Below are 26,242 nucleotides of genomic sequence, written 5' to 3'. Positions count from 1 at the left end.
TGAAGTATTATTCTGGTGTTACCGGAATAATATGGTGATGATTGTGGGTAGGGGGTAACCTAGGTGGTTGAGTGCGTGTGTGTGTGTGTTTGTGTGTGTGTGTGTGTGTGTGTGTGTGTGTGTGTGTTGTGTGTGTGTGTGTGTGTGTGTGTGTTTGTGTGTGTTTGTGTGTGTTTGTGTGTGTTATTTAACACCTAATGACCGCTGGCGCCGGGGCGTCTGTGCTCCACTTAAAAACAGCATCATTGTTACAGCGACACACAGTCTCACACCTGCACCTATAAGCCGGCTTTTTCACAGAACTGAGGGGCCGACGGATGCATTCAGTCTACCTTGAAGTTGGCACGGTGGCATTTTGAATGTATAGTTTTATTCCTCCGATCAGGTCGCTATCGAAGCTGCATGATGTGCTTGTTTAGATATTGTGGCATGAAATAAAGTCTGCAGCCAGCCAGCTAAACTAAATAATATAATAACATTATGAATATGTATCGTGTCTGTTGACTACGTATTACATATTTGCAACAAGCGTACAGTCTATTTTATATTAATGGTGGAGGTTGGTTTTCTAGTTGTTTACATGCAGTCTATGGTTATTTACAGGGCATTAGCGTCGCGTAGGTGGGGTGGAGTGTAAGTAGGTGCGGGGGAGTTGCGGGGGGGGGTGGTGGTGGTGGTGGTGGTGGTGATTGAACATCCCGCATGCGCAGTAGCATACCGGCGACGGCTGTAAGAACGGTGGCCTAGCAAAGAAGGGGATTACAGAGCCCGATTTGACAGGTCAGATAATAATAATTACTAATATTTGGCAGTCTTTGTGTGAAAACACTTCATAATCAGACGCTAATTTAATTCTCAATGTCGACAACGTTTGGAAAACTTTGGGATGTCGCACGAGTTAACGTTAACGTTGGATTTCAGAGCTAACGTTAGCTAAATAGGCTAGCCACTTCTAGCTAGCTAGCTTTCGGTTGTAGATTGTGCTAACAACGGCTATGACATTAGCTAGCTGAGCTAAGTGTAGCCTTCCCGTGTAATTAATATTGTTCTGTGCTTTGGTGATCAGTGGATCGTAAAGGGAAGCAGCACACCGGGTCATTTGATAAAGATATGTTTGGTAGCTTATTAATTACGCAGTGTCAATACACATAAAGCTAACCAGCTAGCTAGTATCCTTAGATGCCCTCATTTGATGTACAATGTTTGTTAAGGGGAATTATCTCCTGTTTAGCTAGCTATTTAAAATACAGTTTGAATTTCGATATCAACTTAGCAGCTTTAGTAAGTGATTGTTTACAAGGCTGTCAGAGTAATATTTACATGTATATTTCTGCATCTTCCAAGGCTACACAATGAGTCAAGGTAAGGACAATGCACGACTTAAGAGCTACAAGAACAAGTCTCTCAACACAGATGAAATGAGAAGAAGGAGGGAAGAGGAAGGCCTACAGCTCCGCAAACAGAAGAAGGACGAACAGGTGAGCAAAGTGTAGACAAGTAACGTCGTCCACCTAATAGGTAGAATTGTTCTCAAACGAATCAAATAAAGTACATTGTGACCACTCTTAACAGACCTCCATCAAACATAAACAATCTTAAGGGGTCTGAGTTTGTTTCCTGTCAATGTTGCTAATGTCAGGAAGAAAACTTGATACCATGCTATTTTTTTTCTAACACTGCAGTTGTGAAGAAGAATTGTGCCAAATAAGATCAAAATAATTCATTTAAATACTACTGTATTCCAGCTGTTTAAGAGGAGGAATGTTGCCACAGTTGAGGATGATGGCCCCCTGGAGGACGATGGGATGGCCGATAGCGGCTACCTGGAGTCCCAGGCTAACAACATGGACCCACTCATGGTGAGAAGAAAAACATTGAATAAAATCATTTTTTTATATTAAAGTTTAGCATAATGTTTAAAGTCAGATGTGGCGGTATTTCATCTGTGTTTGATCAAATCTCTCTTTAATCTCCAATGCTGCACAGGGTGGGGTGATCTCTGAAGATATGACTCAAATGATCTTCTCCAGTTCGCCTGAGCAGCAGCTAATAGGCACTCAGCGCTTTAGGAAACTCCTCTCTAAAGGTAAGGGTGCTGGAGATAATTATTATTTGCCATGAGTTCTTTTCACCTCTGTTCACTAGGGCTAGTTGATAATTTAATGCCTTCAACATGAGAAATTACAATTTTGAATACTTAAGTAAACATTTTCATCTATTGATATCAAGATATCAAGAGACTGTTTGATAGGAATTCACAATATGAATTATTTCCATATTGTCAACCTGTACTCGTATGTTTCACACAGAACCAAACCCACCTATTGATGAAGTCATTGCCACTCCAGGGGTAGTGGAGCGGTTTGTTGAGTTCCTGAAGAGGAGAGAAAACTGCACATTGCAGGTAAATTTCTTTAATCTGAGGGGGCATTAAGCTTCTTGCAGTTTCTTATCCTTGTTTGTAAAGTGTTCTTCCTGTCCTAATAATAAATTTCAAACACTGCATGTAGTATGTGTAATTTGACAGTTAAACCAACACAAGGTCATAAATTAATATTTATTTTAAGTTTTTTAAATTCTTATTTATTTTGAATATTGTTTTAGTTTGAGGCTGCATGGGTGTTGACCAACATTGCATCAGGTACATCCCATCAGACACGGGTGGTCATCCAGGCAGGAGCTGTGCCCATATTCATAGAGATGCTCAGCTCGGACTTTGAAGACGTACAGGAACAAGTAAGAAGTGTTCACTGAAAGTCACTAAAATGTCTCTGAGCTGTTTTTACGTAATTATGTGCCAGTGTGCATACTGCTATAAATATTCAGCCTGGCTTATTAGGTTGAATAAAACATAGTGATGATGATTTAAAACATTTTATATCATTAACATTTTGCAAGTCTGTTATCCTGAAACCTGTAATTGAATATATTGTGATATTATTTATTGTATAACCTGAATTATTGCTGTGCCCTTCAGGCAGTGTGGGCCTTGGGAAACATAGCAGGAGATAGCACAGAATGCAGAGACTTTGTCATAGACTGCAACATTCTGCCTTCCCTGGTGCAGTAAGTAGGAACTCAGTGTCACATTATCTTCCTTCAAAATCTTCTTGTTACACTTGAAAATAAAGAACACCTTTGATCCTGTGTCCTTGGTAAAACATGTTTGGCAAAACTCCTCTTGCAGGTTATTGGCCAAACAGAATCGTCTAACAATGATGAGGAACGCGGTGTGGGCGCTCTCAAACCTATGCAGAGGGAAGAACCCACCCCCAGACTTCACTAAGGTAATTTGCCAAGATAAACATATCCCCATGGCAACAGCACACCTCTCACATTTGCTAAAGTACATCATATCTCGCTTTCCAAGGTCATAAGGTGCTTATATCTAAACTGGAAAACATTTGCTCCCCCTGATGTTAACACCAAAATGAGCCTGCCCACCATGTTTTTTTGTGCCATGTTTTTCTCCCAGGTGTCCCCATGTCTCAGTGTACTGTCTTGGCTGCTGTTCGTCAACGACACAGACATCCTGGCTGACGCATGCTGGGCGCTTTCCTACCTATCTGATGGCCCCAATGACAAAATCCAGGCTGTTATTGACTCAGGAGTTTGTCGCAGGCTGGTGGAATTACTGATGTAAGGCTTTAGTTTTGTTGGAGACACGTGTAGGTTTCTCGTTTGACTGTGGAAAACAGGCACGACAAGCTGATAACACGCTAGTGCTATGTGTTTCACTCAGAGTCTCCTATGTGCACCATTTGTCACCACTACATTGGGTGTGACAGACCAGATGTGGGTGTGTTGTGAATATTCCCGGACATTATTCAGTTTTGAGTAATTCATTACCAGCTGTGGCAAACTGCAGAAGTTGTCCCAGTAGTATTTCCATGTGAAAACAACAGAAAGTGTGACTCAACAGTTATTGCTAACATCTGGAAACTGGAGGGCAAATATTTTTTTTTTTTTTTATGTCAATAGTTTCAAACTTATATAAAGAAGATCAGAGCAATCTGACACTATGAATCTGCTTTGTTCCAGGCATTCTGATTATAAGGTGGTATCCCCTGCATTGCGAGCTGTTGGGAACATAGTGACTGGAGATGATCTGCAGACACAGGTAAAAGCAACATGTTGACACAAATGAAGTTATACTACTTATGCAAAAAGTAACCGGATACTGACAAGTGAATATTTCTAACTCTGATTGTAATTTGCGTTTGTTATTCTGTAGGTGATCCTGAACTGCTCGGCGCTGCAGTCCCTACATCACCTCCTGAGCAGCCCCAAGGAGTCAATCAAGAAGGAAGCCTGCTGGACTATCTCCAACATCACTGCAGGAAACCGAGCACAAATACAGGTCTGTGTGCTGTGCCTCAGGCTAACCGGGCGTGTGTTGACTTGCGGACTTGAGTATTGTAATCACTCTTTTTCCCTCTTTGTAGATGGTGATAGATGCCGGTCTGCTGCCTCCTCTCATCACTATCCTGCAAGTAGCAGAGTTTCGCACAAGGAAGGAGGCAGCATGGGCCATTACCAATGCCACCTCGGGGGGCTCTGCAGAGCAAATCAGGTAAGAATACTGATGCATTTTAACAAACCTGTACAGTATATGCAGCCTCTGTTGCCAGCAGCTAATGTACAGTATGTCCCTAATATTATGAGAGTTCTGAAACCTTCATTTGGAATTAATTCATACAGGTGTACCACTTAATATCAAGAAAGATTATGGGTTTGTTAAGTTTGTATTTTAAGACTGGCTGATTGCAAAATGGTAAATCTAAAGGAAATGAGCTGTTGTTATTAATCAGAATGTTTTTCATCTTGTAACATAGGAGGTTGTCATAGACATTCCTTCAGCTGGTGTAATGACTGTGGTGTAGTTTAATCGCTGCAGGATGTGTGGATTCCTTATCATGTTTGATGAGTGCTGAGTTCATGTGTGTGCCGCCCCCTGCAGGCACTTAGTGGAGCTGGGCTGCATAAAACCATTGTGTGACCTGCTCACACTTATGGACTCCAAAATAGTTCAGGTGGCTCTAAACGGCCTAGAGAACATCTTGCGACTGGGAGAACTGGAGGCCAAGAGAGGAGGAGGAATCAACCCCTACTGTGCACTCATCGAAGAGGCCTACGGTTGGTGTTTATATGTTCAATTAACAATTTTAATTAGAACGTGCAAACTGTGAGGTTTTATAAAAAATAGAAAATAGAAAAAATCAGCAAATTGAAAAAGGTGAAGGTGACCAGAGAATGGTTGACAGTCTTAGGGTTGCAATGAAGGATTATTTTCATTATGGACTAATCTATTATTGCTTTCATTAACTAATAATTGTGTTGTTAATAAAACTGGCAGAAAATTGTGAAAAATACCTCTATGTCCAATCCGAAGTCAGTCATTTCATTATCATACATGACAAAGAAAAGTAGCAAAATCATCACATTTGAGAAGCTGTAACAAGATATATTACACATTTTTGCTTGAAAATGATAACTAACAAAATAGTTGCCAATTAATTAGCTAATTGTTGCACTGCTAGGCAGATTTGGTTGATAAATTACTTAAACAATTGATGATTTCAATAGTTGCAAATGAATTATTTGTCAGTTGATTAATATTTCCTCTCTTTTTCTCAGGCCTGGACAAGCTGGAGTTCCTGCAGGGTCACGAGAACCAGGAAATCTACCAGAAAGCCTTCGACCTGATCGAACGCTACTTCAACACTGAAGACGAGGACCCGTCTCTGGCTCCGGCCGTCGACCTGCAGCAGCAGCAGTTCCTCTTCCAGCAGTGCGAGGCCCCGATGGAGGGCTTCCAGCTATAATGCTGAATCCTCCCTCTCCCCCTGTGCTCCACCTTCATCCTCACCTCTGCTCATTTCTCTCGCTCTCTGCCCACTGCCATGATCAAGGGCGACGACGACGACCCTCGGCAATTGATTTTAATCATTATCATGATTATGAAAAATTTAACATTACAGGAGCACGTGTGTGTGCGCGTACGTCCAACGTGGGTCAAGTTCCGCAGTCTTGTCAGCCAGTTCGTGAAGGTTTCACTCATCATTCTGTCTTGCGCTGAGCTCACCTCTGCGCCTAATTCCTCAGCACCTGGAGCCCTACTACCTGCTCAGGCCCCAGCATCTCCTACTAGCAGATTTTCCCGTAACACCACCCTCGTCTTACTTTTTTGGAATTCCTCCTCAGATCATCCCAAATGAAAAGCACTTCTCCGTGTTCCCGTAGGATTGGCGATCCCTATCTCTGAGTCAGTGGGAGTTTCAGGACTGCACTGCTTGTCTGATTGAAGCATTAATGACTCGCAAGACAGACAACCATGGACGTGATTTTACCCCCCTCCCACACACGCACACACACACACACAGAGAAGAATGATCCAACCTAAACACTGGACTGACCATGAGACGTTGACCACATATTTAAATGTGGTCACTGGACTGAATTGCCCACAGCGGGGCTACGTGGCCAGTCCCAAACCTCGGACTCAACTGACCTCTACAAAACGCACTTAAACGACTCAAAAAAAAAAAAAAAAAAGGGGGTGAATTACCTCCTCTCCGGCCATTGGATAAGTGACCACAGATGGACAAATTAGGAACCTGACTGTGTCGCTGAGGGGTGGAGCTTGTTGGTTACAGACCAGGCTGCTTGCGATCCCTCCTGGATTCTCATATCATGCATTCCTCTATCCAGTAATGGGACTTTTCCTCCTGCACAGGCTCCATCCTGAAGAGTTTAGACTGCCTCCTGCCTCTGGTGTGATGTGAATAACCCCATGGAACCATGGGATTTGGAGTCTTCCCTCGCACTGAGACAATTGGACAGACTTGGACAAGACAAAACAGACTATTTAACCCTGGATTCTGTCCAGCAGCAGACCAGCGGGAATTTTTATTATCTTTACCATACTTTCATTTCATTTGCAGCACTTTAGTTCAGGACTGATGCCTCATTGAGAGTATACCATAGTTTTTACATTAACTATTTAATTGGTTGATGACACGGCTCTTCCCTCCTCAGGAAGCGAGGTGTTGAGGTGTGATCTGTATCCTCGGTCCCTTTCTGGTGTAACAAGGATTACAATGTACTTCACTGTTTACCCTTCCTACAGAGGGACTCAAGCAGATTGTGGACTGAAACTGTTAGCACACTAATCAGTAGATCATACTGCCTCAGCAAAGCTACAAGAACAAGAAGTAAATCAAACCCTCTTTGGAAAATTGGCTGTTTAGGTTAGCATCTGTCATGTTGCTGATGGTGCCATAATCCTTATTCTACAGAAAATCCTTCCAGATAATTTCAACGAAAATCCAGATTAAAACTTGAAAATACTGGTGATCATCTTAGTTAGCTAAACTGAATGTTTGTTTACTAAGTCCTCTTTACATTGCTTACTTTTTGTCGAAATCTCTGCAAGAGATGACCAGCTCTACATGTACATTACTGTTTGTTGTATTGTTTGTGCAACTGTCCTGTTATGCCATTTGCATAAAAGCCGTTTCATGAACCATACTTTAAGTGAATCTGTTTCACTATAATTAGGACTCAGAATGAGGATCCGTTTATTGACATGGAAGGTAGTACTTTAACCTTCTGTGTAAGGCGGCAACCAATTATTTTTATTGTAGATGTCATAATATACTGACAAATCCATGACTAAGAAAAACAGCAAATGAAGGTGGAACAGTTTCATTTTCTGCTTAAAAAAATGATCCTTTGATTTACAAAAATTTCTGATTGTCATTAATTAATTGACTTAATATTTCAGCTCATTAACTGGGACACACAAGGGGAATCCCAGCACCCCGTCTACCACACTACATTATATAGTGAAAGGAAAATGTATTGTCAGTATTTACTGAGGAAATACTAGCGTAACAATAGTAATAACTTCAGTTCAACTGAGACCATAAACTGTGGAATTAGTTTATATGAACCAGAATTAGATCAGCTCATTAAAATCAGGCAGAAAATCTCAAGAAACATCATTTTATTAAACTGAATTCCTTTGGTGCTCACTATATACAAACATGTATGTGACAAACCTAATCACATGATTCTGACAGGACAGACCGTTGTACAGATGGATCTTACGCCTGAGCCACTTCTTGATGTTCGCTTTAGACAACTTAAGACCATTTCAAACCTTTGGAGGTCTGAAGTGTCTTCACAAGGCGGATAAAAACAAAGACTGTTGCCTCTGAGGCAAATTTAAGAGCAGGAACATCTAAGGCATTAACGGAGAGCTTGAGAGGTTTATTAGAAACATTGACAGAGTACTTCAATCCCAACTGGTTGATCTGTGCAACTGATTTGTTTGAAAAACATTTTAAAACCTGCATTTTCCATTCTCCTCTAATATAACAAGTTTCCACCACATTAGCGGCGTTTCCCCAAAAACAGTTGCCAGTTTTTAACCTCAATACAATCACACACTGGGTTTCAAAGTGATGAAATGAAAAAAAAAGTCCATAATTGTGTGCTCTGCTGGTTGAAAAGGTACAACTAAGTATCAATTGCTCTGATACCTTTTTGCTGCTCTGCTTCTCCAGAGGAACGGGAGTGGAGAGCTTTAACGCTGTGATACATACGGTAAGGAGGGGGACACTACTGGCCCAGTATTTGGGGAAAATGACATGGCTGTGCAGAGATGAGCCGTCCCTCGTCACTGAGCCTTCTGAGACAGAGCGGCGGCAGCAGCAGCAGCAGCAGCTTCCCCCTCCTTTTGTAGTTCCTGCCTCCACTTAGCTTTCTTCTCCATGTTTAACGCTGTCAAGGACTCGTGCCTGCTTGCAGCCTGCGAAAACAGGACAGAACACAGGTGATGCTATTTATGTCACCTGAAATACATAAACAGCAGCAACCTTTTAGGTTTTTTAAGATTTAGATTCACACAGTTGTGAACCATTCAACTAACTTGAACTCTTTGAAATCAGATACCGGACACGGCGCACTCGTGTATCGTCACCTACTCACCCTCTTGCCCAGGATCACCGTCACCAGACAGGCTCCAATTGTGACCGCCATCATCACATAGCAGGCTTTCACTCTGACTTTGTTTCTGGCAGCATCAAGCATCTCGAACCTGCGGCACAGGCAAGTGTATGAAAAGTACTTTCAAGAATAGTCTTTTCAACACACATCAGAAAACAATGTAGAAAATCACAGCACAAAAGGGATGTTTATGTTCCTTGTTTCAGCTGCAACAATTAATCTGAGTTACAATTCAGTCGTCTGACACTTGTCCACACAATGACTCAAAACAGGCAAGTGTTTTTATGATACGGAGCCTTGCCTCATTGTGTGTACGTGAGGTGGGAGGTCTGCAGTTTGTATGCGTGACAATCAAGTCTTTTATCAAAGCAGCACATCAGATATTATCTCCACCCTTATGTCAGTAATTACCTTCCCCGCAAACAAACCCCATGTTTGAACTGGAGCAGTCTCACCACCGCTCATCCAGTTAGTAAGCTCCGTTTCTTGTGATGCAGCTTAACTAAATCACACACCGGGTCAATCAGATTCAAGTGCAGTGGGAGGTCTGGTATAAACAGGAAGAGGCTACTTACGAAACAAAGTCTGGTATCTGGTCTGGGGTCTTAAAACGTCCCGACCAGACCAAAAACTTCTTGTCCATCTCCGAGGGTCTGGAGCCTGGGATTCTGAACGCAGGGCGAGCTGCTGTATGACAGAACAAAGCACGCATTCAAAAAGGACAAATAAACAGAGCAGAAGTCCACAAATCCAAATTGTGATTAAAAAAACAGTGAATGGAGAGAAGTTCAGTATCACAGGCCCCACTCATTAGATCCAAAACCCTTGACTGTGACCCCACTTCCTGTGTTCCTCCTTGGGACTTGGAGAATGCTCACGCACTTTGCTATGACGACAACAAGCGACCACTGATGTAAATATCTATTTAAATATATGTGCTAGTGCTTAAATCTTATGTAGTCGTTTCCACACCAGATTGATTTGAGCTATCGGTTTTCCTATGAAAGCTTTTATCGGTGATTTCCAAGTTTATGAGACTTGAGATCAAGAGCGGATGAGTGGTTGTAAATTTCTGTGGTTGAATTGGATCCAAAGCTCTACCTTCTGCTGGGGCTGCAGGCAGAGACTCTGCTTTGACCTCCTGCGGTTTATTGCACATCCCTCTGTGGCTCCATGTTTCAGCGGCCTGCCTGCACCTCTGACCTGTTGGGGTATGTAAGCAAACAAAAAAAATAAATGTGCTGAACGGCTGAAAATAACTGATTTTCATTACTTGGATCAATGTGCAGATTCTTTTCATGCAATGATTTCATCAGAGCTCAAGAAGACAGCATTAACCTGCTTGTTTTAGTCAGTGTATTCAGTTTACAATGACAGCAAACAGAGGAAAGCGTCAAACTCTCACATTAAAGCTGCTGAAATCCTAGAATCAATTAACCAGTTTTGAAATTTAATTGATTATCAGAGTTTTTGCCACTTATTCTCAGCTGATCAACACATCATTGCAACTCTGATGTGCCGGATCTGAAGAGAATCTTTACCCTTAATTTGGGCTGCAAATAGTTATTATTTCCATTGTCAGTTAGTATGCTAATTACTTTCCATACATAAACCCAACAGCAACCAGTTTTACATTGATAAATCCAGTAAGTAGTCACAATATAACCCGTATCCTAGGAGCTGCTCACTTTCATGATAACATGGAGGCGTGTAATGTCAATAAAAATGAAATATCGTGCAATGAAACAACAAAAAGTGTTTCAGTAAGACGTTTTTATGGGATGACTAAAAAAATGTCACAATACAGGAACTGTAATCATCGTTAAATCTATCAATACGGATGTGGAGTCACGTACCATTCACAGCCACATAATCAAACATCATTTAACTGAATCGTGGTGTAACAATGAGAAAACAGGTGATAATATGTTGGATAATTAGCTACAACTGCAGTCGGTAATTTAACAATCAACTTAACTACAAATACAAAGTGGAAGAAGAGTCAGTCCGACCCAGTTATTAAGCGAAAAACAACCCAACAATTCAACGTGATACGAACCTAAAACGTTGCCAATGGAAAAGCGAGACCTGACGAAATTCATGTTTTTGATAAAATTAATAAAATTCAATGAGTGAATCAGGCCATGCGTCGTAGAATACGGTCCAAACACGTATAGCCCACCATCAGCTGCTGAAAGTCAACTATCTGCCCAACAGGACCCAGTCACATAATCATAGGAGCCAGATCCATGCGCCTGATCAAAAATGGCACCGCGTTTATGTTAAAGTCTGTTTCCGCGGCTGGCGTTGCAGCACAGGTTGCAGCTGGTTATGGTTATGCATCACAAAGATGTATGATTATTGTTTATTTTCTTTAAGTTTGTCTTTAGATAAGTCCATGTTAAAACAATAATCAGGTGCTGAAGTTAAGTAAAGACGGTAAAACAATACACTCATTAACATTTTGTACAGCCTTATTACTGCAAGATTTAAAGGTCTCTAAGTGCTGCTCATTTTAAAAAATAAAAACATTCATGAATGAACCGTACTTATAATTATGTATAATAGCAATGCCAAAATAGTTAAGGTGCAGTTTCAGGATGTGGCGCAGTGCAAATACATCCACGGAGGAGAGGCACCGCTGTTTCTCTCACTGGTTAGCTGACCAGACTTTGACCCACGCATTTCACCACAAGTTATGTAACTAACTGTAAAAACGGCCGTTTGTTTAAATACAGACATTACATTTTTTTTTCGAGGTACGTTAAACTGAGATAAACCCATTAACATCACGAGTAAATTCGGTAAATACGTTATAATGTAAGTATATATTCAGCTTTCATTCAGGCATCTTCGCGAACAGTCACCTGGCGTCGCGTCTGCAGAGGACCCCGCAGTCCACTATGGCGGCGCCCGGTGGAACTTTAAACTGTGAGGACTTTTCAATGTTTCAGGTAATTTTAACGAAGCGTTAATTGATCTGTGCAAACGTGTCACGGAATGGAATCGATCCGAGTCGTTGCTCCTCGGAGGTTCCGGTGCCGTGTTGTTTATTTTCCGTGTAGTCCAGTGAATGAGTGACCCTCCTGAGCACTAATGCTCACTGTGGGATCTGGATCAGGAGACTGAACTGGCTACATGTGGTTTAATAACAGTAGTAAGAAAATAACAAATCCCCTGCGGTTGTAAACTGGTCTTCAGACAGTTTTATCTAATGGCATATTGTTATTACTAAAAGTGATAAATACTGCACAATATCAACTCTTTAGGCTTCCAGAAATCCTTCAAATCAGACAATTTAAGAACAGAAATATCAGCTACTCACAGTTTTTTTATTATGATGAGTCACACGTGTTGGTCCACAAACCAAAAAGCTTTAGAACCACTGCTTTCTCTACAGAAACCTGAATTTGCATTGTCAGTGAAAAACATTAGTTATAAGCTGGGCACTAGCATTAATACAAGACTAAACTATGCTGCCTGTTCGTTTAAGTGTCAGTTGTTGTCTATACACAAGCAGCCATAGAATCTGCTCAAATAGAATTGCCTGAAATCTGCGACTCTTGTGAATGTTTTAATTTTCCAGTGAGTTCTTGGTCCTGTCACGTGTCTCCACCCAGTTGGATGTTTCTGTAATATCTTCACAGGGAGATATTTCAGCTGAGTCCCTAATCAGATACACAAACCACCTCAGCTTGCTCCTTTTATATGTGAGGGAGCAGCAGCAGCTTTACACTGAGCTCCGCACCTCATCTTTAAGAGTGAGGCCAGCCGTGCCTTCAAAGGATGATTTCAGTTAACTGAAGCTGCCGGCTGTCTCTGTGTCCCTCTGTGCGTTTCTCAGGAGGTGCTGAAGGTGATGCGAACCATAGATGACCGCATCGTCCATGCCCTGAACACCACCGTGCCCACAGTCTCCTTCTCAGGCAAAGTGGATGCCACAAAAACATGCAAACAACTCTACGAATCTGTGAGTGTGACTGTCACGGCTGAAATCGTTTTTTGTTTAGGCTGTGTACGTTACTTGCAAATTATTTTCTCCTCCTTGCTCCTCACAGATGATGGAGGCCCATCTGAGCAGAGACAAAGCTATCAAGGCCTGTATAGCCCAAACATCTGAGGTGGTCGGACAACTGCGCGAGGAAAGAGCAAAAGACGGGGAAAACCTGGCAGTCAACAAGCAACTCAGAAAGGAGCAGACCAAAGTAAATCCTGTTTTTGAATATTAGAAAGCCCTGAACCCCTTAAAGCTGTTAGATGTGAGCAGTACTGTTAAGTAGGTCCATCTGCAGCTGGAAGACTCACTGAAAGATTTTCCCCATCCAGAGGGAATAAGGCTCCGTTCACTCAAATCACATAAACAAAATATTCTCACCCATCTGAGGGGATACTTAAGTTTTATGTGGCCAAATTCTAAGATGTCCACTCCCTCGCTCCTACTGCTACATGTGAATATGAGGGCAAAATAGCCCTGATGATGTCATAGTGATGTCATCAGGGTTGTTTAAGAGAGGGCTCAGAGACACATACTATTTTGATAGAAAGCTGGTGTGACATATAAGAGGCAAGGGGGAATCTAATGGAAAACGCTATTGAGCATTATGGGAATCGTAGGATCTAGTGTTTATTGGAATCTGGCTGATATTTGAGACTAAAAGTCACAATATTTCAGCCTCTGCTGCTTCAATTTTAACATTTTATTTCATGTTTATCAAACAACTTTATGAAAGTGCAATACAAAATCACTGAAGTACACTGTTTTAAAGTTTATAAATAATATAATCAGTTATCTTACTTTAAGTGAAAATAATACATCGAGATATGCAACTTTTTTTTTCTTCTCTTCCTCGTCTCCAGTTAAAGCTCATGCAGTCAGAGCTGAATGTTGAAGAAGTTGTCAATGATAGAAGTCTGAAGGTATGCTCACTCTTCGTCCGTTAAAACCCTCATAAATGATCTGCCATTATCTGATACGTTACTTATTCCTGATCTCCTTTCTTCAGGTTTTCAGTGAAAGGTGCAGAATCCACTACACGCCTCCCAAGGTGAAGTGAAGCTCTGTCTGGCGAGATGAGCCGCTTCGCTTGAGGTTCAAACCCAGACTGCAGCTGTGACTGTGACCCGCTGCTGAGTCGTGACCGCAGGCTGTTCACCATCCAGACCTCTCTGACCTCTTCTCCGACTTCTATTCCACCGTGATTATGTATTGCATTACCACCGCTGTAAAACAGTCATCTGTATTCTTCTTTGATGAGAAACATTGTACAAAATCAGTTTTTTAAAAAGACAGTGAAATGTTTTCAAGTGACACAAGTTGTCCGAGTGATTCAGTTGTTTTTTTACATCCAAAAAAATGAGTGATACAGTTTAATCTGGGCTGTCTTAAATTCTTGTGCAAATCAATACAGATTTTTGGGAAGAATGTCACTCTGCCAGTCACTTGGTTTGTGCGGCACCACTTTGGTCCAGACAGAAATATCTCAACAACTGTTGGATGGATTAACACGCCATTTTGTCCACCTCGTGTCCATCTCAGGATGAATTGTAAGAACTCAAATCCTTAATTTACCACCTAGAAGCAACATCAGGTCATTTTTTTTATTATTCATGACCAGATACTATCAAAACTGAAGATATTTCCATCAGCCTCAGATAAACATTATACCTGCTAAACATGTTTAAATGCTATTGTGAGCATGTTAACATGCTAGGGTTAGCATTTAGGTCAAAGCAGCCTTACCAAAGTAGTCTTACAGAGCTAATTTGTTTTGGCTTAATTCAGGAAAGTTGTCAGACAGGACTGTAGTCGGTGTCAGTTAATTTCCTCATTTCGTTGGAATCCGTATTCTCACTTATTGTGTAATGTCTCAAGTATGTGTTAAATCTTATTCCTTGTTAAGGGCACCTTTTCGAAGGAACCAGGCAATAAGGAAGCGTTTTTCTGGTTTGTGTAATCCAAACCTGCAACATGGGGAAGTTTAATAACACTTAAGATAAGTTTGTGTAAATACAGGTGTTTGATGGGTGGATTGATTTACCAGGAGACTGTGGGATTAATTTAACCACACATTAATCCATACTAAAGAAAGGATCCTTACATCAGTGGAGACTATAACATCAACCTCCTCATTCACAGAAAGTGTAACTTACACAGGCACCATGCAATAGTAATCTTAATCCTATCCAATTTATAATTATATTATATTTATTATAAATTAGCAGCCAAGCCTGTGTCAATTAAAGATGAGACTTCACACAAGAAAAGAAAATTCAGCATGTTAGGATTTTTAAATGCTTTTTTTATTTCTTTTTAGAAAGTAGTGCATTCAGCTCGCTCCTGCCCAACACCAGATAAATCTAGATAATTAATTCATTTAAAGTCAAAAGTTCAAATCACTTTTAAAGGAAAATTGCAGTGTAGAATCATTTCAAAATAAAAGAAGCAGAGCGTTTTAATATGACACTGCAACCGCTGACACAGGCAGTGTGAGCACTTTAGAAAGGTACGAGAGGGTCATCTTCGGTTTTATGCTCTTGCACACCACGCAACACAACCTGTCCTCCATCGCACGGAAGTGCTTGGAAGACACTCAGGTGGATGTAGTTTACACCTCCAACATGAACCTGCGGGAAAAAGAGAGGAAAATTGGACATTTAAATAAATATTTATGTCGTCATCTTGTTACTCAAGAGTGAGGGTTTTCTACCTTCAGAGATCTGTTTAATAACTGGTCTTTACTGTCCGGCCTAAACATTTGAGTGCATTTTATTTTACTTCAACAAAGGCATTTCTTTGTAGCCCACAGAACATTTTGACCATCACTTTGACATGAAAACAAACAATGTTGCAGTTGTCAAAAACACCATTTGCATTGAATTGTAGAAATGTTTGAGGAATAAAACGCCAGAGTGCGAAGGATTATTACAAATCTTAGTCCCAAACTGCAGACACCATTATTGTAAAGTACTTCTGTAGTGAACAATAATTCCAAGACAAAGAAAGACAAAGAAATAAATTAAAGTGTTTCCTTGTTTGAATAATCAGAACTCACAACAAGAGGAGGGACTTCAACCGCATTGTATTGTGTAATACTATAATTTCAAGATAAGGAAGCAGTGCATTTTTGCCTGTAGGTACTTGTGAGGGAATTTGCCCTAACGTTACTGAGAAATAGTGTGGGATGATTATATAAATGCAGATTCCTTTTAACTTGCTCCCTCCAAGTACCATGCTGAAACTCTAAATCTTCCCATAACATTATTGAGAAGGAATATTGATTTAAAAATAAATAAAATCAAGGAATATATAATAATTTCAGGATAAAGGTGCAGGGCCTTTTGGTATGATACTGCAGCCTGTAGCAGAGAGCGTGATCACGTTAGACAAGGGTGGTACAGTCTTTTCTCTTGTTGTCCTCCAACACAGTCTGGCTCAAAAAGGGAGTAAATCCAGGTAGACTCATGCTAAAATGGCCAATTTTACAGCAGGAATAATGTCAACAGCCCGGTAGTCTCTATACCTAAATTCCTCTTTCATGACAACTTTCTATATAAAACTCGTCTATTTAAAATGTGTTCAAGTCATGTAAAATTATAATTGAGGGGATGGTTGCTTTGAGGAACAGGTGCCCATCAGTTAGCTAGATGTTCAGTGACACCTTAGCTAGTTTGAGTAACTGAAGGTGGGCCATGTTTGTGGTGTTGGTACCTTTTGGAGGATTTTTCATTATGGTTTATTGATTGGCTGATTGGTTATCAGAACACATGTGTTCTGATAGACTGCAGTCTGTGCTCCGACTGAAATTCTAGTACTACTTATTAATGTTAGCACTAGCTAATTGGCATGTATCTGCACCCAGCATACCTGGCTAGCTAGCTAATTAGCCCAGCTGTGCTAACGAAGCTAACGAGAGCATTTGTTTGCCATAGTTGTTAAACGTGCAGCTTTGAGAGTTAAGAGCCAACTCTGCTTCAAAACTGCAAATAAATTACACAGCTCTAGTAAAGGAATACCAATGCAATTCCCATAACGTTTCTTGTTTGTGTCAAATTATCACATGAAAGTGTTTGGTTACATTTTAAGAGAGTTTTGTTGACTATGCTGTCCATCTGAAATCTACAGATTTCCATCCTATGTGTCTTTGAACTATTGATACTTTACGCAAAACAGTTGATTATGAAGTGCAACAGCAGCAGAGGACTTGGCTCTTTGGTTCAGCGTGAAGTGGCTCTTAAAAGAGCCGTTGTTGATGTTGTTGGTGTTAGAGGAGGAGTAAACTTTAAGCTCTCTCTCCACGGATGCGGCGGGCCAGCTGGATGTCTTTGGGCATGATGGTGACCCTCTTGGCGTGGATGGCGCACAGGTTGGTGTCCTCGAACAGACCGACCAGGTAAGCCTCGCTGGCCTCCTGCAGAGCCATGACAGCGGAGCTCTGGAAGCGCAGGTCGGTCTTGAAGTCCTGAGCGATTTCTCGGACCAGGCGCTGGAAGGGCAGCTTGCGGATCAGCAGCTCGGTGGATTTCTGGTAGCGACGGATCTCTCTCAGAGCCACGGTACCGGGCCTGTAACGGTGAGGCTTCTTGACGCCGCCGGTGGCCGGGGCGCTTTTACGGGCAGCCTTGGTGGCCAGCTGCTTTCTGGGGGCTTTGCCTCCGGTAGATTTACGGGCGGTCTGCTTAGTTCTTGCCATTTTACTCCTTGTCTCTCTAAACAAAGTAGAAAAGTGTGAGGACTAGAAGCTCGGCTCGGCTCTTAAAGCGTGGGACCGGCTGTGAAACGGTGACGCCGCTTGAGATCCCCGGTCCTCATTGGTGACGGGCTCCTCCTGGAGCTCAGCACCGCCCACAGGAGCGAGCCGCCGCTGATCCTCGGCTGCTCATTGGACAAAAGTCCTTTCGAAACGGCCTCCAAATCTCCGAGCAGGCCGCCCTCTGCTGGAGCCTCTTTCCTGGTTGGTCTGACAGCAACAGTCTCTCTCTCTCTCTCCCTCTCTCTCTCTCTCTCTCTCTCTCCCTCTCTCTCTCTCCGCGGAGATATAAAGCAGGCTTGTGTCAGAGAGCGCCACACTTTGTGTGAGTTGACACTGTAGAGATCAAATCAAACAACATGAGTGGAAGAGGTAAAACCGGAGGCAAAGCCAGAGCGAAGGCAAAGACCCGCTCCTCCCGTGCTGGGCTCCAGTTCCCGGTCGGTCGTGTTCACAGGCTGCTGCGCAAAGGAAACTATGCGGAGCGTGTGGGTGCCGGTGCCCCCGTCTACCTGGCGGCTGTGCTGGAGTACCTGACCGCTGAGATCCTGGAGTTGGCGGGAAACGCAGCCCGTGACAACAAGAAGACCCGTATCATCCCCCGCCACCTGCAGCTGGCTGTCCGCAACGACGAGGAGCTCAACAAGCTCCTGGGCGGAGTGACCATCGCTCAGGGCGGCGTGCTGCCCAACATCCAGGCTGTTCTTCTGCCCAAGAAGACCGAGAAGCCCGCCAAGAAGTAGATCTGCTGGAAACACCAACACAAAGGCTCTTTTAAGAGCCACACACTCACCTCTCAAACAGCAGATCCTCGTGTCTCTGATGCATATTTTTTGTATGTTTATAAGAGGAAAGTGTTGTTTATTTAAATGCATTTTTGTTTCGTTTTTTTGGAACAAAACTTTATACAATCTTAAGAGCTATAATAATGAGCTGACATACAGACCCCTAATTGATTTAGTTTGAATCTTTGCCAATATCCATTTTGTGAGGAAGTGAAATCCACCACAATTTAGTTTGATTACATTTCATACATGTTGTGCGCACGCGCACACACAAGCACGTACTCACGCACGCACACACACGGTTGTCACAGTGTATGGGAGGATATAAGATTCAGTGTGATGACAGAAAGGTTGCAGTTTCATCAGCTCATTGGAATATTAGTTGAAATATTAATGAGTCACTTTTTTCTATCATGTTAGATGATCAGTACAGGCCAGTAATGATTTGGTTTCATTTTTGTTTACATAAATGTTACACCGAATCACTAGGCTTACTCTGAATTAAGTTAAAATCAATGCAGACAAAAGGTTTTAGAAACATAAATTGATACTGTAACTTTATTTGGCATTTTTATTAAATAACGAACTAACCTCGAACTCTAAATTGGACACAAATATAGACACGTGTCATCTTTGATCCTTCTCTAGATTTATGTAGACATATGTAAATTATGTCCTTGTGTAACTTTCTTCTAGGAAGATTTGTTAGTGCTTCAGTGTACTGTTAGTAGGTGATGATCATATCTATACATCTTTGTCTACATCTCTAAGGTTGCCTCTTATTATGCAAATTTATTAGTATCAATAGTCGTGACAATTATCGGTTAGGAGGAACCTACTCTTTGTGACAATGTGTGTGTGGCTCTTAGAAGAGCCGTTGAGTAGGATTAACATGCGTTTCACTGAGGACAGCTCACTTCTTGGCTGCTACCTTCTTGGGGCTCTTGGCTGCTTTCTTGGCAGGTTCAGGTTTGTTGACCTTCTTGGGGGACGTTTTAGCTGCTGGCTTCTTGGCTGCTACAGGAGCGGACATCTTGGCATTAGTTTCAGCGTTCTTGTTTATCTTGTAGGAGCCGCACGCTCCGGTTCCCCTGATCTGGACCAGAGTCCCCTTTGCTACCAGGCCCCTGATGACAGTCCTGACGCGGGCCTTGTTCTTATCCACATCATAACCTATGGCGACCAGAGACTTCTTCAGGGCGGCTGATGACACGCCGCTCCGCTCCCTGGATGCGGCCACGGCTTTCACGACGAGCTCCCCGAGGGTGGGGCCGTCCTTCTTAGGTCTGGGGGCCCTGCGTTTATCTGCCTTAGCCCGAGCGGCGGCTGGGGCTACCTCTGCCATTATTTCCTCTTAGCTCAGGCTCAACTAGCAGTGACCAAAACACAACAAGCGGACTGTTGAAAAGCCCGGAGCAGGAGGCGGTACTTAAACACACCATGAGAACCGTGGAGACTCAGCCCAGCCCCGGCTCCTCCGTGCAGTCTCAACACCGGGACACTTGTGTTTTCTCCTCACCGAAAAAACAGTGAAAACTCCCCGTGGGAGAGGTGCTGAGGGCTGACAGTGAAGGGAGCCGATAGCGGACTTTATTCTCTACATATTGAAGTCATGAACAGCTCTAATAGTTTCTGCTTTTTCTTTGTGGAGCCTCGAAACCTCAGCTGTTCACCGTGGTGGCCACCGCTGCTCAGTGGCTTTCCCCTCTCATTTCTCTCCTAAAATGATTTAAAATGCACCACAGCTTCACCAAAACTAGTTTCTTAGCTGCTCCACATGTTTGTTCAGAGATCGCATGTAAAAATAACCTCGTGCTGATGACCAGTGTTTAATAAAGTCGAGTTTCCTCCTAGCAGCTAACACACTGCTGATGGCTGAGGCTGACGGTGAAGTTTAGCCAGACTGTGTCAGAGCTGTCAACATTTCATGCTGAGGATGCGGGAGTTTATCGATCAAATTAAGAAATACATGTTAGTCTCATGTACCAGGACAAAGGAGTGAATGTCCAGGTTTTATATGACTCCAGATCAATGTCGAGAATACTTAATTGAAAACATACAAACACAAGAAGTGGAGCATCACATTGTTGGTACTTCAAACACTGTTTGTCTCACTTCAAGTTTTTGTTATCAATATCAGTTCAATAGATCCTGCATCCAGATGTTGCAGTGATACAGCTGTGTATCAGTATAACAGGCTAGAGAAAGGAGAAAGTAAAGAGTCTTTGCTGAGTGTCATAAGTATTACACACAAAATAATTTAATGTACTGCCTTCATGATAAGAACAGTCACCCTCAAAAAGTGACTGACAGCATGTTCAAACAAGTTTCCTCTTGGCTGTACATATTAGAGCCCAAATGATTTATAGGTCTGACCTATCACAGATATATTAGTATAGACACATATATTCTCCAATATGTGCTGATAGGAATACTTTAATTAAGAAGCAATAATGCAGTGGAAACACTCGTGTCAAGTCAACTTATATAAGCAGCATTTTATGTATATTTGATCCTATGTTTTCATTCAAGTTAAATATATATACAGTGCTGTGAAAAAGTATTTGCCCCCTTACAGATTTCTTTTGTTTTTGCTTTTTGTCACACTTAAATGTTTCAGATCATTAAACAAATTTTAATATCAGACAAAGATAACCTGAGAAAATATAAAATGCAGTTTTTAAATGATGATTTCATTTATTAAGGGAAAAAAGCTATCCAAACCAACCTGGCCCTATGTGAAAAAATAATTGCCCCCCCTTGTTAAATCATGAATTAACTGGGATTAACCACATTTCTTGGAAAGCTGAGTTCAATTTCACTAGTTCCACCCAGGCCTGGTTACTGCCAGACCTGCAGAATCAACAAATCACTTAAATAGGACCTGTCTGAAGACATGAAGTGAGCTAAAAGATCTCAAAAAGCAACACATCATGCCCCGATCCAAAGAAATTCAAGAACATAGTCATTGACATCTATCAGTCTGGAAAGGGTTACAAAGCCATTTCTAAAGCTTTGGGACTCCAGCGAACCACAGTGAGAGCCATTATCCACAAATGGAGAAAACATGGAACAGTGGTGAACCTTCCCAGAAGTGGCTGGCCGACCAAAATTACTCCAAGAGCGCTTCGACAACTCATCCAAGAGGTCACTAAAGAGCCCAGAACAAGATCTAAAGCACTGCAGGCCTCACTTGCCTCAGTTAAGGTTAGTGTTCATGCTTCAACAATAAGAAAGAGATTGGGCAAAAATGGCATCCATGGGAGAGTTCGAAGGCGAAAACCACTGCTGACCAAAAAGAACACAAAGGTCCGTCTCACATTTGCCATAAAACATCTAAATGATCCCCAAGACTTTTGGGGAAATATTCTGTGGACTGACGAGACAAAAGTGGAACTTTTTGGAAGGTGTGCGTCCCGTTACATCTGAGGTAAAACTAACACAATATTTCAGAAAAAGAACATCATACCGACAGTGACACATGGTGGTTGTAGTGTGATGGTCTGGGGCTGCTTTGCTGCTTCAGGACCTGGACAACTTGCTGTAAGTGATGGAACCATGAATTCTGCTCTCTACCAGAAAATCCTGAAGGAAAATGTCCGGCCATCAGTTCGTGACCTTAAGTTCAAGTGCACTTGGGTTAATGCAGCAGGACAATGATCCGAAGCACACCAGCAAGTCCACCTCTGAATGGCTCAAAAAAAAACAAAATGAAAGTTTTGGAGTGGCCTAGTCAAAGTCGGGACTTAAATCCGATTGAGATGCTGTGGCATGACCTTAAACAGGCCGTTCATGCTCGAAAACCCTCCAGTGTGGCTGAAATAAAACAATTCTGCAAGAAGAGTGGGCAAAAAATTCCTCCACAGCGATGTGAAAGACTCATTGCGTGTTATCGCAAACGCTTGATTGCAGTTGTTGCCATCAAGGGTGGCACAACCAGTTATTAGGTTTAGGGGATAATTACTTTTTCACATAGGGTCAGGTTGGTTTGGATAGTTTTTTTCCCTTAATAAATGAAATCATCATTTAAAAACTGCATTTTGTATTTTCTCAGGTTATCTTTGTCTGATATTAAAATTTGTTTGATGATCTGAAACATTTAAGTGTGACAAAAAAGCAAAAACAAAAGAAATCTGTAAGGGGGGCAAATACTTTTTCACAGCACTGTATATATAGTTGTCACCGAAGAGATTGTTTTCCACAGTGTATGGGAGGATATAAGATTCGTGTGATGGCAGGATGGATAGGCCAAGCCAAAAGAAATCTTCTAATACTGAGGCAGACAACCTACAGACGAGTGACAGTTTCATTAGCTTAAAGGAATATTAATTGGAATATTAATGAGTCACTTTTGGGTGAAATATGAAAAAGTTTGGTGGTTGAAGTGTATCTTTTATCACAGGCTCACTAATGTGCTCAGGTGCATGTTTCAAAGGCACCGTGTGAAGAGTTTAGAAAAAGGGGACATGATATTGATAGTAGATGTCATATCAAATCCCTTTCCTAAGACACATTTCTCTCTGTCATACTGGATCAACACACCATTGTAATCAGTGCAGCTGTCTGACATGAGAATCCCAAAGTGGACTTTCTATTTCACTGGAACCTTGTGACTCCGACAGCAGAGACCGAGTTAGAAAAAAACAAGCAGATGTCAAGGATTCATATTTATGTGAAAGCTGCGATAAGAGACAGTTATATGTTTAAGTTAATTTAGTAGTTTCATTTAAAATATATAATAATTCACAATCATAAATATAAGAATGAATATTTTAAAAGATTTTTAATATTTCATAGGAACCATTGTGTTGTGTGGGTTGGGGTGTGTTATTGTGGTTGCACCCTATGATCAGCATGTGAGACTGTGTGGGGTTCAATAAAAGTGACTGATTATTAATGTGCTTCACGTGATGGCAGCACATAGAACACCTGCGTTTAATTGGTCGTCAATTTTGCGTTTAAAGCCTTTGAAGCTGACGAATTGTGAGATTATGTTTGTAGGCTGTTTAGTGATTCTCTGGGGAATGATTTATATTAGTCAACTTAATTTAAGGTACTATTTATTTTACTTATTCAGTTCTCACGACAGAGGAGCAAAATAACCAACCCGAAGAGCGCCTTGTGCTTCAGCTTTGAGATAGCAACTGTACGGTAAGTTATAAAAATGGCTTTAGTTTCACTCATTTTCTGAGCTCCTTTGACAAAGTGCTACATCCACCACTCAACCTGCAAAAACCTCCGACCATTTAACTGTGCCGTGCTGGACATTTTCTCTTTTGGATGAAGTGTGTGGCTCTTAAAAGAGCCTTTGAGTTGGTTGCAGCTGAGCAGCAGAGCTGTTTACTTGGAGCTGGTGTACTTGGTGACGGCCTTGGTGCCCTCAGACACGGCGTGTTTGGCCAGCTCCCCGGGCAGCAGGAGACGCACGGCGGTCTGGATCTCCCTGGAGGTGATGGTGGAGCGCTTGTTGTAGTGAGCCAGACGAGACGCCTCGGCAGCGATGCGCTCAAAGATGTCGTTGACGAAGGAGTTCATGATGCTCATGGCCTTGGAGGAGATACCAGTGTCTGGGTGCACCTGTTTGAGCACCTTGTACACGTAGATGGCATAGCTCTCCCTCCTGGTCTTTCTCTTCTTCTTGCCGCCCTTGGCTGCGGTCTTAGTCACGGCTTTCTTGGAGCCCTTCTTGGGCGCAGACTTTGCGGGTTCAGGCATTTTGGTTGGTTTCTACTTCACAGAAACGGATGAATCGGTGAGGGAAGCAGAGACTCTTGTTATTCAGGCTCCATGCAAATGAGTCTGTGTGGTCCCCTTCCTGTGATTGGTCGAACTGCTCACTGGGTGGTTTTGTCAGCGCGCAATGTGGAGCCAGTTTGTGCAGAGACAAAAGGAAGCACCACCCCTCCAAAAAAAATAAAAAATAAAATTAGGATTGTTTATTCAAATTAAACAAGAAACTATAAGAGTGCCTTTGCCAATTTGTAACAAATATTACACTTAAACTTATTTGGAGCACAACCAGAGAAGTGGCGAACAGAGAAATCATGTATAAAAGTAAAGGATATGGGGAGTTTAGTTGCAGGTAAAAAGCAGCATTTGTTATAAATGTTTGTGCCATTTCTCTGAGTTGGTGAAACAGAAAGGAAATCAAAATTTCAGTCCATATATGGAAATATTATTAGATAAATCAATCTATGCATAGAGTGGAGTGTATTAACTTACTGCTTTTCATATATATGGGGGATCATCTAATCACAAAAACCCAACTAAGGGCAAAATTATAGGTTATAAAAATACAGAAACCCTTTCAGAGAGCGTTAGAAGTACCTGATCTGTAGTTTCAATGCTCTTTATGTAAGAACATGAAATTGAATGAAGAATACCAGATAAACCATAGTCATATCAAACAGACTGATGTACAGTGACATGACCATGAAGCACTTTCTTACCCTCTGCAGGGGAAGGTTGCACGTACTGCGACACTGATCTGAGACCAGCATTGATTTCAGCAACCATTACACTATAATGTTAAACATGGACGTCTCTTGTCGGTCGTTTATTGAAACATTTATGATAAGGAAGTCTGCTGTTCATATTGATGTATTACGACCACTGTTATTGTTAGGAAAATTATCAGATAAACTCAGCTATACCATATGAAATTCACAAGACTAAGAGATGTATTTTTGCAGCAAGGGAACAATTTACACACAAAGGGTTTGCAGTGCAAATGTTCAAAGAATACAAAGTTCACACAGGATTTATAACATGAGTGACCTCACATTGTTGCTGATATGAGTCATACAACTCAATAGAGAATTGTTTTATACCTTTATAAGAAATGTGTGGGTGCAGTAGCTGGGAAGAACAGAAGATCACTCCGTGATTTCTATCTTGAAAACAAACAACTTAATAATAAGAAAAGTTCACTGTATACAGTTCTTCTTTAGGATAATTAAGTGTATCTAGTCATGATGTACCATAATTCTTCCAACATTTTTGTTGTTATCGTTAACAATTTATAAACGTTATATTCAGAGGACATGAGCTCTTTGTGACTCAGTGTTTGGCTCTTAAAAGAGCCTTTGGGTTGTTTAGATGTTGGTGGTTGGAGAGTTTAACCGCCGAAGCCGTACAGAGTGCGGCCCTGTCTCTTGAGAGCATACACCACGTCCATGGCGGTCACGGTCTTCCTCTTTGCGTGCTCGGTGTAGGTGACGGCGTCACGGATTACGTTCTCCAGGAAGACCTTGAGCACACCGCGGGTCTCCTCGTAGATGAGACCGGAGATACGCTTGACTCCGCCACGGCGAGCCAGACGGCGGATGGCGGGCTTAGTGATTCCCTGGATGTTATCACGGAGAACTTTACGGTGACGCTTGGCGCCTCCTTTACCGAGTCCCTTTCCTCCTTTGCCTCTTCCACTCATGTTTACTATCTGGTCGACGTTAAGTCAATGATGATCACTCTGAGCTTCACAGCAATTCAAACCCTGTCTGAGGACGTGATAGAAGACAGAGCAGAGGCGGGTAACTTCTTCTTCTGTGGATTTTCATGGCCGCTGATAATGAACTCTTCGGTGCATCAGCGCCACCTCCTGAACCGGAGCATGAGTCATTCACAGAAAAATTACCAGGACTGAGTTTTTTTAATGGTGCTGGAATCTTCCTGTTTGTTAGATTAAAATGTTAAATATAT

The 26,242-nt window shown here is 41.9% G+C and overlaps 7 protein-coding genes across 9 annotated transcripts; 3 read left to right on the top strand and 4 right to left on the bottom strand.

The window, feature by feature from the left end:
• The first annotated feature begins 689 nt into the window (after positions 1 to 689).
• On the top strand, positions 690 to 7,530 carry kpna1 (karyopherin alpha 1 (importin alpha 5)). Its single transcript, XM_056364967.1, has 14 exons — positions 690 to 780; positions 1,345 to 1,478; positions 1,746 to 1,859; positions 1,987 to 2,086; positions 2,310 to 2,404; positions 2,605 to 2,736; positions 2,978 to 3,066; positions 3,188 to 3,287; positions 3,476 to 3,639; positions 4,042 to 4,120; positions 4,235 to 4,360; positions 4,446 to 4,573; positions 4,961 to 5,136; positions 5,638 to 7,530. The coding sequence occupies exons 2-14, from the start codon at positions 1,353 to 1,355 to the stop codon at positions 5,823 to 5,825; spliced, it is 1,617 nt and encodes a 538-aa protein (XP_056220942.1). The 5' UTR covers positions 690 to 780; positions 1,345 to 1,352; the 3' UTR covers positions 5,826 to 7,530.
• A 461-nt stretch (positions 7,531 to 7,991) lies between these two features.
• Positions 7,992 to 11,230, bottom strand: fam162a (family with sequence similarity 162 member A). Its single transcript, XM_056364974.1, has 5 exons — positions 11,072 to 11,230; positions 10,114 to 10,215; positions 9,588 to 9,699; positions 8,995 to 9,103; positions 7,992 to 8,815 (listed from the first exon to the last, which is right to left on the bottom strand). Exons 1-5 carry the CDS (start codon positions 11,112 to 11,114, stop codon positions 8,684 to 8,686), a joined length of 498 nt encoding a protein of 165 aa, XP_056220949.1. The 5' UTR covers positions 11,115 to 11,230; the 3' UTR covers positions 7,992 to 8,683.
• A 599-nt stretch (positions 11,231 to 11,829) lies between these two features.
• On the top strand, positions 11,830 to 14,437 carry mix23 (mitochondrial matrix import factor 23). Of its 2 annotated transcripts, none has more exons than XM_056364975.1 (5): positions 11,830 to 11,966; positions 12,857 to 12,982; positions 13,071 to 13,217; positions 13,870 to 13,929; positions 14,016 to 14,437. In XM_056364975.1, the coding sequence occupies exons 1-5, from the start codon at positions 11,916 to 11,918 to the stop codon at positions 14,064 to 14,066; spliced, it is 435 nt and encodes a 144-aa protein (XP_056220950.1). In that variant the 5' UTR covers positions 11,830 to 11,915; the 3' UTR covers positions 14,067 to 14,437. The 2 variants fall into 2 exon arrangements, with proteins under 2 accessions (XP_056220950.1, XP_056220951.1); XM_056364976.1 differs by having other exon boundaries at positions 11,921 to 11,943.
• An 855-nt stretch (positions 14,438 to 15,292) lies between these two features.
• On the bottom strand, positions 15,293 to 20,363 carry LOC130161590 (histone H1-like). Of its 2 annotated transcripts, none has more exons than XM_056364972.1 (2): positions 19,462 to 20,363; positions 15,293 to 15,636 (listed from the first exon to the last, which is right to left on the bottom strand). In XM_056364972.1, exons 1-2 carry the CDS (start codon positions 19,887 to 19,889, stop codon positions 15,618 to 15,620), a joined length of 447 nt encoding a protein of 148 aa, XP_056220947.1. In that variant the 5' UTR covers positions 19,890 to 20,363; the 3' UTR covers positions 15,293 to 15,617. The 2 variants fall into 2 exon arrangements, with proteins under 2 accessions (XP_056220947.1, XP_056220946.1); XM_056364971.1 differs by having other exon boundaries at positions 19,476 to 20,292.
• Positions 16,994 to 17,896, bottom strand: LOC130161593 (histone H3). Its single transcript, XM_056364977.1, has one exon. The coding sequence runs from the start codon at positions 17,700 to 17,702 to the stop codon at positions 17,292 to 17,294; it is 411 nt and encodes a 136-aa protein (XP_056220952.1). The 5' UTR covers positions 17,703 to 17,896; the 3' UTR covers positions 16,994 to 17,291.
• LOC130161599 (histone H2A-like) lies at positions 18,098 to 19,138 on the top strand. The gene has a single exon (XM_056364982.1). It carries the CDS (start codon positions 18,119 to 18,121, stop codon positions 18,500 to 18,502), a length of 384 nt encoding a protein of 127 aa, XP_056220957.1. The 5' UTR covers positions 18,098 to 18,118; the 3' UTR covers positions 18,503 to 19,138.
• Positions 20,364 to 23,702: 3,339 nt separating the features above from the next.
• Positions 23,703 to 24,272, bottom strand: LOC130161601 (histone H2B 1/2-like). Its single transcript, XM_056364985.1, has one exon. The coding sequence runs from the start codon at positions 24,257 to 24,259 to the stop codon at positions 23,885 to 23,887; it is 375 nt and encodes a 124-aa protein (XP_056220960.1). The 5' UTR covers positions 24,260 to 24,272; the 3' UTR covers positions 23,703 to 23,884.
• Between the last annotated feature and the right edge of the window lie 1,970 nt (positions 24,273 to 26,242).

This window comes from Seriola aureovittata, chromosome 20 (genome assembly GCF_021018895.1).
Source record: "Seriola aureovittata isolate HTS-2021-v1 ecotype China chromosome 20, ASM2101889v1, whole genome shotgun sequence".
NCBI lineage: Eukaryota > Metazoa > Chordata > Actinopteri > Carangiformes > Carangidae > Seriola > Seriola aureovittata.
Note: the sequence above shows the minus strand (reverse complement) of the source record. Positions and strands in the feature narration are given on the sequence as shown.

Excerpts from the sequence above, each read along its gene's own strand:
- mix23 (XM_056364975.1), top strand. The coding sequence starts at position 11,916 with ATGGCGGCGCCCGGTGGAACTTTAAACTGTGAGGACTTTTCAATGTTT. Across the intron at positions 12,983-13,070 it reads GCAAACAACTCTACGAATCT|ATGATGGAGGCCCATCTGAG; the intron begins GTGAGTGTGACT and ends TGCTCCTCACAG. Across the intron at positions 13,218-13,869 it reads TCAGAAAGGAGCAGACCAAA|TTAAAGCTCATGCAGTCAGA; the intron begins GTAAATCCTGTT and ends CCTCGTCTCCAG.
- LOC130161593 (XM_056364977.1), bottom strand. The coding sequence starts at position 17,702 with ATGGCAAGAACTAAGCAGACCGCCCGTAAATCTACCGGAGGCAAAGCC.
- kpna1 (XM_056364967.1), top strand. The coding sequence starts at position 1,353 with ATGAGTCAAGGTAAGGACAATGCACGACTTAAGAGCTACAAGAACAAG. Across the intron at positions 1,860-1,986 it reads ACAACATGGACCCACTCATG|GGTGGGGTGATCTCTGAAGA; the intron begins GTGAGAAGAAAA and ends AATGCTGCACAG. Across the intron at positions 3,640-4,041 it reads AGGCTGGTGGAATTACTGAT|GCATTCTGATTATAAGGTGG; the intron begins GTAAGGCTTTAG and ends GCTTTGTTCCAG.
- LOC130161599 (XM_056364982.1), top strand. The coding sequence starts at position 18,119 with ATGAGTGGAAGAGGTAAAACCGGAGGCAAAGCCAGAGCGAAGGCAAAG.
- LOC130161601 (XM_056364985.1), bottom strand. The coding sequence starts at position 24,259 with ATGCCTGAACCCGCAAAGTCTGCGCCCAAGAAGGGCTCCAAGAAAGCC.
- fam162a (XM_056364974.1), bottom strand. The coding sequence starts at position 11,114 with ATGAATTTCGTCAGGTCTCGCTTTTCCATTGGCAACGTTTTAG. Across the intron at positions 10,216-11,071 it reads TTCCATTGGCAACGTTTTAG|GTCAGAGGTGCAGGCAGGCC; the intron begins GTTCGTATCACG and ends ATACCCCAACAG. Across the intron at positions 8,816-8,994 it reads CGGTGATCCTGGGCAAGAGG|GCTGCAAGCAGGCACGAGTC; the intron begins GTGAGTAGGTGA and ends CTGTTTTCGCAG.
- LOC130161590 (XM_056364971.1), bottom strand. The coding sequence starts at position 19,889 with ATGGCAGAGGTAGCCCCAGCCGCCGCTCGGGCTAAGGCAGATAAACGC. Across the intron at positions 15,637-19,475 it reads CAGCCAAGAGCCCCAAGAAG|GTTCATGTTGGAGGTGTAAA; the intron begins GTAGCAGCCAAG and ends TTTTTCCCGCAG.